This window comes from Capsicum annuum, chromosome 10 (assembly GCF_002878395.1).
Source record: "Capsicum annuum cultivar UCD-10X-F1 chromosome 10, UCD10Xv1.1, whole genome shotgun sequence".
Taxonomy (NCBI): domain Eukaryota; kingdom Viridiplantae; phylum Streptophyta; class Magnoliopsida; order Solanales; family Solanaceae; genus Capsicum; species Capsicum annuum.
In genome coordinates, this window is record NC_061120.1 from 217,311,136 (window position 1) to 217,322,715 (window position 11,580).

The 11,580-nt window shown below is 34.5% G+C and overlaps 1 protein-coding gene across 1 annotated transcript; it reads left to right on the forward strand.

Moving 5' to 3' along the window:
- The first annotated feature begins 3,679 nt into the window (after window positions 1-3,679).
- On the forward strand, window positions 3,680-10,387 carry LOC107843795 (protein NCA1). Its single transcript, XM_016688186.2, has 8 exons — window positions 3,680-4,424; window positions 7,273-7,747; window positions 7,880-8,108; window positions 8,254-8,399; window positions 8,545-8,632; window positions 8,800-8,943; window positions 9,774-9,923; window positions 10,021-10,387. Exons 2-8 carry the CDS (start codon window positions 7,287-7,289, stop codon window positions 10,072-10,074), a joined length of 1,272 nt encoding a protein of 423 aa, XP_016543672.2. The 5' UTR covers window positions 3,680-4,424; window positions 7,273-7,286; the 3' UTR covers window positions 10,075-10,387.
- Window positions 10,388-11,580: the final 1,193 nt, after the last annotated feature.

The following is an 11,580-nucleotide window of genomic DNA, read 5'->3' on the forward strand; positions in this document are numbered from 1 at the left end:
CAATACAAGGGATCTATAAATCTATTGGGGTTTTGAGAATATGGGCCCCATATTTATAACATGAAAACAAAAGGTGGTCAAATAATGGGGTCACAATATATATAGCTAAGATAAGCTCTTAGCTTACTCTTTTTTTTTTCTTGTCCAGTGCCCACATTGGAGCCTCGACTAATCTGGATCGCGCGTTGCAGGGCCCATTAAGAGGGTAGCGCTTCCAACAGAATTTTCTCTGTATACAGGCTCGAACTCAAGACCTTTGATTAATGATGAAACAGTCTCACCACTGCACCACAACCCATGTTGGTGATAAGCTCTTAGCTTACATGAATTGATGATTTAATCCATATTTGAGCCAAAAAAAAATTGTTTTCCCAAATGGGACCTTTCTTTTTGTTGGCCTTTCAAATCCCATGATATTCCACCCCCACCCCACCCCAACCCACCCACTCAATCACAGGCTAAGTAGATAGTGAAATAAATATTACTCACTATTTTAATTTTTTAATATGACTATAGTAATTTGCTCTTGTATTTTTCCAAATCTGTCTAGCCGAAATCTGTTGGAAACAACTTTTCTACTTTAGTCTTAAGTTCTTAAGTAGCAGTCTTCCTCAGGTTTCACTTTTGAAGTCACATAATTGGCAAGTATTTTGGATTAATTGTTTATAATAATCTCGATAATTAAAATGAATCGATCCGAAAAAGATCTTAACAGGTGAATTAGATCGTGAATGAAATAGGAATCTAGTATTATTTGGTTCCAATTAATGAAAACTTCTTAATATATTCTTATTCATGGACTCTAACAGAGTGAAAGTGGATAAATAATATGTGTTTAGTGATTGTAACTCAAAGAGGGAATCATAACTAGTAGTATAAAATTAATTAGTGAAGAATCCAGTGCTCTAAGCATTACTAATGCATATAACACATTGAAAATCACTAGATACTTTTTTCTTAATTAGAAATCTTTGGTTGCTATCTTTTGAATATGCACAAGCTGTAAAATTCATATCAGTTTAATAGTCCGCAAATTACATTGGAGAGAAATTATACAAGACAAGTCCCGTGTGACGAACTCAACCAATCGTGAAAGTATATATGTTAGAGTCGTTTTTGAACTTAAAACCTCAATTTAAAATATCACTCACTCAACTAACTCGATCACCCTTACGACATTATTACATTAAAATCATGTCTCAAAAGGTTATGTTCCGTTTGACACTCCATGACCAAATGTAACGGTAACATATATAATGAAATGACATGGAAAATGTAAATACATATCCAACAACAACAACAAACTCAGTGTATTCTCACCTAATGAGGTCTCTGTTGGAGTCACGTCGGTGGGTTAAAGGGTCGTTGGTCTCCTTATATGGTCTTGACCCTTGGGCAATCCTCCCCTCATGAGCTAGCTTTTTGAGCTCCCCTCATAAGCTAGCTTTTGAGGTTGAGTTAGATCAAGATCCATTTCTTTATCGGTCTCGAGAGTGTACGCAGTCCATAACACTACCTCAGGTGAAGTAGAGAGGCTGTTTCCGATCATTTTAGTGCTCATTTCTTTATCAGTCTCAGGAGTGTAGAGTGTACGCAGTCCATACCACTACCTCAAGTGAAGTAGAGAGGTTGTTTCCGGTCATTTTAGTGCTCGTTACTTAAATTAGGGTTTGATTAATTTGAACTCGCATTACATAAGATCCATTTGAAGAAAAAAAAAATACTTTCTACCAAGAACTTTTTATATCCGTAGCTCAAAATTGAAATCTCTAATTAAGAAAAAAATAGCTTCATTATTCGCGCGGAATCACATTCTTTGATAGTATTTTCCGGAAATAGTTATCAATTATTTTGTATTGGTAGACGGTAGTCAATAAGGGTGACATTATAATAAAAGTGATTATCATAGGACATAGATTATGATAAAATCGTAGCTTTTATTTTTTTTATTTCAGATGATTCGGATTCAAACTCTCAAAAATACTTTATTCTTAAATTATTATTTCCAACATAATTTAATTCATGAAAAATAAACTTCAATTACAAATAAAAATACGAAGAAACAACAGTTTTATTGATAAACGATGGGGGTACAAATCTGTTCCTCCCTTGATTATTCTCTCATGATTTTTTTCATAATTCGAGGGCTGTCAGTAGCATATTTCTCGAATGTATGAAGATTTGGATATGAATTTCTCTCGAATTTCTGTAATTCGACAGTCGTTAGTGGCGTATTTCTAGAACGTAGGAATATTTAGATTTGATCTACATGAAAGGAGGGTTTGTCTTCTTGATGTATTTGATTATCAAGAAGAGAGGGTTTTGATCTTTATGAATATCCCCTAAATTTATTGGACTTTTCATATCGTTGATCTCTTTGTGAATATCCTGTGAATTTATGAATATCCCCTGAATTTATTGGTCTTTGTGAATATCCTGTGAATTTATGAATATCCCTGAGTTTATTGGACTTTTCAGATCGTTGATCTCTTTGTAAATATCCCGTGAATTAATTTATGAATATCCCCTGAATTTATTGAACTTTTTAGATCGTTGATCTCTTTGTGAATATCCCGTGAATTTATCGGATACTGGAGATGCCTCTTTAAATATCCCATGAATTTATCGGATACTGAAAATTCCTATTTAAAGGATATTTGCCCCTTTTATATATAGGCATAATTTATGGTTTAGGTTGAGTAGCCATCAAACTAGATTTAGGATAAAATAACCCCCAAAACTCTAATCAAAATTGAATTTTTTTTTTTTTTTTATAGAGTTCACAAAATTTCAATGTCTACAATTATACTTTTAGATATAAATTGTGAATAGTCGAGTCCAAAAGTCAATATTGGACAATGTGTTGGAGAAAATTTGTGATAAAGCTTGGAGGTAGGACCAAAAATATCTTTGTGTATCATTGTATTTATAGTTTATTGACCAAATTTTTAAAATTAATTTATTCGATATGAGTTTTATAGGTATCAATTTATGTTTAACTAGGGTAAAAAAAAATAATTGAGTTATATAGATTCGAATAGATATCAAAAGCTTCTTCTACTATTCATAAGCATAGAATTTTTGTTAAAAGCTTTGTCTAACATCTCAATAATCTAATTACTCATATATATATTTTAAAAGTAACTTTAGTTTATCAGAAACTTGGCCCTATCAGCTTGGAGAACATTTTGTGATGAAATGATTAATATTCTTTCATTTTTAGAGTCTGTTTGAATTCATTTTTTTAACTTATGATATTTAATTTATTTTTATTATTTGACTTAAAATTAAATATACGTTATTTTATTTTACTCAAACACTATAAAAATATTAAGCTATTAGTGTCGTTTGACCATAAAAAACATTTTCTTTTCTCCAAATTTTTTACTTTATTAAAGTTATGGTTTTTGATCATGAAAATTTCAAAATTATTTTATGTAAAGTGAAAACATATTTTTATTGTTTTCACTATTTTCAACTCCAATTTTAATTTTTATTATTATTACATATACCCCAAATTTTTAAATTTGTACACAAAGCCCTCATAATATTTAAAAGTTTTAAGTGTTTAGTCACTGATGCAATCAATGATGAGTTTTTCTCATAATTGCTTGAACAGTGATTAATACAAAAATATCACTATCTTTTAGCTGACCTGCATGTAAGACATTTTTGCATTATCTTTCTTCAATTTTGTTTCAACTTTACTGCCTATGGTACCTAATGTCCAGACTATTTTTGTTGCAGGATGTTTCGTTTTACGGGTAGAAATTGAAGAAAAGAGTAGATCTTGCGACAGAGTTGGTTGTATATTAGTAGGTAAATTAGTAGTTGGGAGATTTTGATAGTTTTTAAAAGTTGAGGATTAAGATTTTTCAAAACTCTAAAAAAGTCTTCCAAAAAATATGATCAAACGCAACTCCAATTCCAACTTCAAATTATTTTAGTTTTTATGTCCAAACGCCTACTAAAAACACTTGATCCGAAGCCAATCCAAACAGACTCTCGAATTATAACCTTATTGTTATTGTATATGAAGTCGCCTTTGTGATGGATTCTCCCTCAGTATAAGATTGTCTAATGCTATTTAAATTTAATCAAACTCTCATAAAAATTGATACAAATCTGAGTTGTGATTCTCTGGATTATCCATTATATTAAATAAAAAAAGGAATTGGATATATAACCTATATTTTTTTTAAACAATACCTAAAATCCAAATAATAATTGAATTCCAAGAATAAAAAAGGGGGAAAAAATATAGAAAACCATTTAGCTTATCGTTGATCAGAAATTGGCGCATACTGTTTCTCTGTATTTCTGTTTGTTATATCCCAATTGAAATCAAATCACCCATTATTTTTGGGGCACAAAAATCAAAGTGGAAAATTCTCAAACTGCTCCGACCATCGAAACTCCTCCAGGTAAATATCTGATTTTCAGTTTAATTCTTGTTTTTCCCTGCCTATTATTCTTCAGCTAAAAAATGACCCGTTAAGAAGTGGAGCTAGGTAGCGATCCGACCCGTTTGACGGAAAATTAAGCTGTTTATACATTGTTAAAATTATCCTTCATTTCTGTATATTATAGATGTTGAACCCATTGCCTTCTTTGTTTTGTACAATTAAAATGAAAATTCTGATTTCGCCCGCTATTATTAGGAAACACGCAGCAAAATTTCCAACTTTAAGTCTTGTTTTTTTACCTTCTAGTTGCTTCTTTTTATTGCCCTAATGATTCATGTTTGAGCTGAAAATGACCCGTTAAGAAGTGGAGCTAGATAGGGATCCGGCCCGGTTGGCGGAAAATTGCACTGTTTATACATGATTAAAATTATTCTTTATGTATATATAGAGAACATGTTGCACGTTGGCTTCTTTGTGTGTTTACTTGTTCTTGTTCTGCACAGTTAAAAAGTGAAAATTCTGGTTTCACCACTGTTATTAGGAAACGCCCAGCAAAAATGACCATTCTTATTGCCCTAATGATCCATTTTTGAGCTGAAAATGACCCGTTAAGGAGTGGATCTAGGTAGGGATCCGGTCCATTTGATGGAAAATTCAACTGTTTATGCATGATTAAAATTATATTTTTATGTATATATAGTACTACATGTTGAAGCACCTTGGCTTCATTGTGTGTTAACTTCTTCATATTTTGAAACCTTTAGGAGTCACTTGATAGAGTGTCTAAGAATAATGCAAAATATGGTGTATTAGTAATGCTTGTATTAGCTATGCCTGCATTAGTTATGCTTGTATTTTTTTAATGTTGTGTTTGGTTTGATGCATTAAAAATAACATGAATTACATAATTTCTTAAAAAAAATTATCTTTTTATAAAAATACCCTCCACATATATTTGGAAAGGATGCGGAAAAATTTTGGAGGGATAATTATGTCTGTAATCATGCTAATGTATGCGATAGATCCATTGCATTACTACTGCCATGGATTTTGAGGTATTAGTAATACATACCTCAATACACAATAGAGTGAATAACTAATGTCTTGCATTAGTTATACATAGGCTAACAAATGTACCAAACAAGGTATTAGTAATACACAAGACTAATGATGTATTATGCTTTTTAATATCTCTACCAAACGACCCCTTGGTGAAACTATTGGCTCCGGCATTGGTGTGATTGGAGAACCCCTAAGGGTGAAAATTTGTGACCGTTTTTAGCTACTGGACTCTTCATCCTCATTTGTGCCTGTTATGTGCATATAGGTAGGTGGAGTTAACTTCCTTTCGTGTGTATTTCGGAAATATAGCTTCTTGATAGGATTGAAGAGATGTTGAGATAGACCGAGGAAGATTTGGGGAGAGGGGTATGACACATTTTTCAGCTTGCAAAGTACATGACCATAGGAGATAATGGAGGTCGAAAAGATGTGACACTAGGAAATTGATATTTTGCGTTATCATAATTTTTTTCAATGTGTTTGCCATATGTTTGTTATTCATGCTTATGATTATTAATCTTGGACTAGACATGCATAATTGTAGTTTTTCTCTGGTTGCGCCTTTTTTCATTAAAGCCCACACTTTATGCACTTAAAGCCCCAAAGGACCTTAGAGTTTTATTGCGCTTTCCGCTTTTGATAGCAATGTTCTGGACCATCTATCTGTTCCTTTAGCAGCATTATTACTATGCTTACATTATCTTATGCTTCAAATTTTATTACTGCTGTTGTTTCTTTTACTTTGGTTATCTTTAATACTTGTACTGTGTCTGTTAATACTTTTCTGTCTTCAATATTTTCATCATAGCTTTTACTCATACATTTTTCCAAACCATTTTCCGGAAAACGATTTTCTTGAGCCGAGAGTCTATCAGAAACAACCTCTCTACCCCAGAAAAAAATGTTGGGGTAAGGTCTTCATACACCCACCCTCCCCACATCCCATTTGTGGGAATATACTGGGTATGTTGTTGTCGTTGTAGTTTGTTGATACTAGTTTTAGTTTCAGAACCATTGGCAACTGTTGTTGACAGATTCAAATGGCATTTTAATTTGATGCTTTTTGGATTTAAAGTGAGAATTGATTTTTCTTTTCCAGTAATTCTGGCCATAACTTTTTAAATAGACCATTATGTTTGGTCAAGCAAACCTGCAGGAGTGAGTGCTAAAAGTTCCTGAGTTTGTTTATTGCATGGCGGTGATGGATGATCCATTTCTGTGGAATTTTAGGATAATTGTCAAAGTATGTGTTTTTAAGTTAATAAAGTCGATTCCTTTAACATTCGATATCACTACAGTTTTCATCTTCAATTAGAATTATTTAGTTTGTTTCGCAAAGTAGAGCCGTTTTTCCTTGTTGACTAGGTGAAGAAGCAAAAGTTTAATGGATAACTCTTCTAGAAAGGAAAAAGAGGGACTTTTTAAGTACTATGGGAGTTATAAGTGAATGAGGGTAGAGATTTGTTGATCTCTGTTGAGGATTACACTAGAAATGCCAATATAAGGTGCCGCTACTTGCCTTTTGAAATTCTTAGTGGGGTATTGAGTCTGCATCATTTGAAGTTAGATGGATTTGAAATAATTTATGTGATTTTACGTGTTAACTAAATTATGTAGACTGAAATAGATAGCTAGCTAGTTCTTGGTCAGAATTCTGCTCTTAGTCATCGTCTCTCCTGTTTCCTTCAAAGTTTTGTTGACGAAACATGTGCACTTTCATTGTCGAACTGCTGGATTAGTGGCTTTTCATTAAGTGTCTGGTCTGTGATCTTCTTTTTCTTCAATAACTTTGTACCCTTTACAGGGAATTTATCAACTATGATCCCGGTCTGCCCTTTTGCTGGAGCTTCCAGACCCGATGATGCAACTAATAAACAACAGGAGAGCAAGCTTAAACAAGAGTCTGGAGAAACTGCAACTGTGTCCCCTAAGTGCCCCTTTGGATATGGTTCAGCTCTTAAGAAGCCCAGTGACGACCAAAATAAACAACAGGATGGCCAGGAGAGCAAGCCTAAACAAGAGTCTGGAGAATCTGCAACTGTGTCACCTAAGTGTCCCTTTGGATATGATAAGAAGCCTGGTGACAACCAAAATAAACAACGAGATGGCCAGGAGAGCAAGCCGAAACAAGAGTCTGAAGAATCTGCAACTGTGGCACCTAAGTGCCCCTTTGGCTATGATTCTCAAGCATTTAAACTGGGTCCTTTTAGCTGCATGATATGTCAGGCACTTCTTTATGATAGCAGCAGATGTGTGCCTTGTTCACATGTATTCTGCAAGTAAGTTTAAAGGGGTAACTCTTTTATGATCTTTCTACTCACACAATGCCACTCCCCCAATTTAAAAGCAAGAATAAGGTAAAGACAGATTCTTCTGGACATCTTAAAGTAGTCCATCTTTTTGGTAAACAGGGCGTGTCTCTCCCGTTTTAAGGACTGTCCATTATGTGGTGCCGATATTGAAAAGATTGAGGCTGACATGAATCTTCAGAATGTTGTTGATCGCTTTATTGAAGGGCATGCAAGGATTAAGAGGTCTCAAGCTAATAATGAGGAAGAAGATATTGGGGAGAAGAAAACTGTTATATACGAGGACGCGTCTTTGGAACGGGGAGCTTTCCTGGTTCAACAAGCCATGCGGGTATGTTTAGCAAAAATCTCTCTAGTCCTCGATTTCTCACACGGACTTAGCTGATTCATCCTGTCATCTCTCTCTCTTCTGTAATCTGAGACTAGCTAGTGAATTACTTTGCAGGGTTTCCACTAACTTTTGGCTTAACTTGCAGGCTTTTCGTGCCAATAATATTGATAGTGCAAAATCAAGATTTACTATGTGTGCGGATGACATCCGAGAACAGCTCCAGAGAATGGGGAATACATCGGAGTTGTGCTCACAGCTTGGAGCAGTTCTTGGTATGCTTGGTGACTGCAGGTGTGTGTCATCTTGAATGAAGAATATGTCATTCCCTTAGTCATTTATCAGTGCTATCAATGATCTTAAGTATTTCTTTTTAAAGTGATTACAGAAGTTTTGGACATTTAGTTTGTTAAAAGAAATAACTTGTGCTATATTATAGTCGAGCTGCAGGAGATGCTGTATCTGCAGTCAATTACTTTGAAGAGAGTGTCAATTTCCTTTTGAAAGTGCCCAAAGACGATCTAGAGGTAACTGTTACTGATGCTACGCACACATGTATTATATGTGCATATGTATGTATCTCAATATATTTTGTGAACTAATCAGTATACCTAATTTGATTTTGGTATAACCTATGATCGTATCGTTTCTTATATGAGTGTGCTTTCCTTAATTCCGTAAAAAATCTTTGCAGATCACACATACACTTTCTGTTTCACTGAACAAAATTGGAGATCTTAAATACTATGATGGTGATTTGCAAGCTGCAAGATCACGTTATTTTCAGGCGTTGGATGTTCGCCGCAATGCCATCAAGCAACAGTCTGTGCCATCTCAGGTTGGTGTACCTTTCCTAATCTGATGAACATCACTATCGGCATTGCTATTTGATGGAAGTATATAAATTCATGGAAACAGTCCTATCAAAGAATCTGTGGAATGCTGCATCTTGATATCCAAAAGACATTAATCATCTCCTTTCCAGAACATGTGGCATCATTGGCACACGGAAACATGTTTCTTCTTTTTCTGCTTTGTGTGTGGGTTAGGCGCACATCATCGGTCCAAACGTTGCCACAGACAAAAGCCTAGTGTTTAAGTGGAGAAGGGTATAGGAGCTGTCTATTATCCACCCAGTTTCGGACCATGTGCAACTGGCTAGACCTCCAAGGATTTTTAGGTTATCAAACAATTTTTTTTTTGGCTTTAAACCCTTAATTCTTGGTTCATATGCCTGAAGAAACTTTCACATTTGCTATTTTCGGATCTTGGACCAGTCCTTTAACACATAATGCTGGCATGCTGATACGGAGAAGAGTTGTTCTGCTGCTTATGTTTTAGATCTTATGTGGAAGACATTTCTTTTTCAAATTAAACTAAACTGTATTTTAGGCAACTTATACATTCACTCGAAACAAAAGACAGCTAACTTTAAGCAACTTATGCATGCATGCTGATTTTCACGTTCTTTTGTCCTCATTACACCTCTTGGGGTGCGGCACTTTCCTGGACCCTACTAATGCGGGATACTTTTTGCACTGGGCTCCCCTTTTTGGTTAAAGCCCAATGCGCATCTCATTTTTCTTTTACTGTAACTCAAAGCATTGCCCTCTCCTGCTTCATATAACTCTCTTCCATATTTACTTACAATCTCTTCCATTACTCCAGATAGTTGATGTGGCCATTTCCTTAGCCAAAGTTGCTGATATTGATCGTAATCTCGGGGATGAGGATGCTGCAGTTGAAGGATTTCAAGAAGGCATAAAGTTACTGCAATCTCTTAAGCTAAATCCTGAAGAAGTTAGCCTTGAACAACGGGTAATAATCATCGATCCTCCTTTTAATTTATCTTATACTTCCACCAGTGTATATTTTTTTCCGGCAAACCTGATTTGGTCCTGTGTTCTGCTTTCAGCGGTTATCAGTGCTTGAGTTCCTCAACAGTCAAGTTGAAAAGAAACAAACTTGATTCAGCTGCCAGAGTGGAGTCTTTTCTGAACAGAGTTAAGAACAAATAAGAACAATGTGTGTTGTCGTATAGTTTGGTGTAAACACTAAATGCTCGGTTCAGAGGCAACCCAGCGGTACAAATGCAGTAGAATAAGTGATAGATTTTCTAAGTAATATGCCTGTGGCAGGTCAATATAGTCCTATGTTCCAAAATTTCAGCATCCTGTGCTGCTGTGCATGTACCACTTAATAGTACTTGAAGAATCTCTAGAATTTCAACATCCTTATAACAAGTTGACAATATTATTGAAGTTACTGGAGGTTTCTGATAATGTTTTAAAAGTATAATGTGTGGTTCAGAAACTATGACTCAAGATTATTTTGTCATGTAACTTTTAGCTACTGGGGACTAATTCTACAGTTAAAAAGAAATGTGTCATTTTCATGACAAGAGGAGATTGGTTCCTTATTCAATATTGATCAAGATCTTTACCCAAATAAAATAGAACAAGAAAATACACAGAGAATTCAACTTAATAGTTTATTTACTACACTTTTTATCTTAGGATCTTTTCAAGTCAAGAGGGTCTATCGGAAAAAGAAAAACTATCTCAATATGGTAAGGGTAAGGTCTGCGTACACTCTATTCTCCGCAGGCTCCATTTGTGGTATTACACGGGGTATGTTGTTGTTTTCTCTTAGATCTGTCTGTAAAGTATTTTCAGCACAGTCTACTAATTAAACTAATGATTCTTACAAGTAATACTACTACCAGAAAACTTGGAACCTTATCCCATTATTGACATAATTTATATACTGAATAATGTGTTAGTCTGCATGATTAGTTTATATACGATGAAATCATCAAGTTAGGCTTTTCTCAAGCTAAAATCTCAAATATCACAATTCAAACCTTGTGTAAATCAACCCTTTTGTTTGGATAATACTTATTTGCACTCGTTGTTTATGCTAAATCAACTGGTTTAACTATAAAAAACCACAAATTAAGAAGTATGTGTTTTTTAAAAGGTTTTTGCATTGAATTGGTGAAATCGAGAAGGGAAGAGCAAAAGGGATGGAATAATTAGAATGGAAGTCATACTTTATGGGAGACTTCCACTAATATTACTAGACAATAAACCTTGGTTGTTAAAGTGAAAATATATGTATTGCATCCATTTGCAAGTTTTGATTGCATCCTTCGAAAGTAGCCTCTCTACCCCCACGAGGTAGGGGCAAAATTTGCGTACACTCTACCTTCAAGACTCCACTTGTGCAATTTACCTCCCAAATCCACTTGTGTGATTGTTAGGAAATAAGATTTCTCTAGAAATAACTAGATAGTAGATATTTTTATGGTTAGTGAGCCACATATGTCATAGTTTAGTGTGAGATATTTTTGCTTATTTTGTGGTTTGTAATCTTCACACACACACATAACCCTATGTAATGAACTTCTTTCTCCTTGCAGTTTTTTTGTAGCAATTTACAGCTGCATTTTCTACTGTTTCAGTTTGTAGCCTTA

Bases quoted from the DNA above. Each gene is read 5' to 3' on its own strand.
- LOC107843795 (XM_016688186.2), top strand. From the start codon at position 7,287: ATGATCCCGGTCTGCCCTTTTGCTGGAGCTTCCAGACCCGATGATGCA. The intron at 8,109-8,253 runs GTATGTTTAGCA...CTTAACTTGCAG, and splicing joins TGGTTCAACAAGCCATGCGG to GCTTTTCGTGCCAATAATAT. The intron at 9,924-10,020 runs GTAATAATCATC...TTCTGCTTTCAG, and splicing joins AAGTTAGCCTTGAACAACGG to CGGTTATCAGTGCTTGAGTT.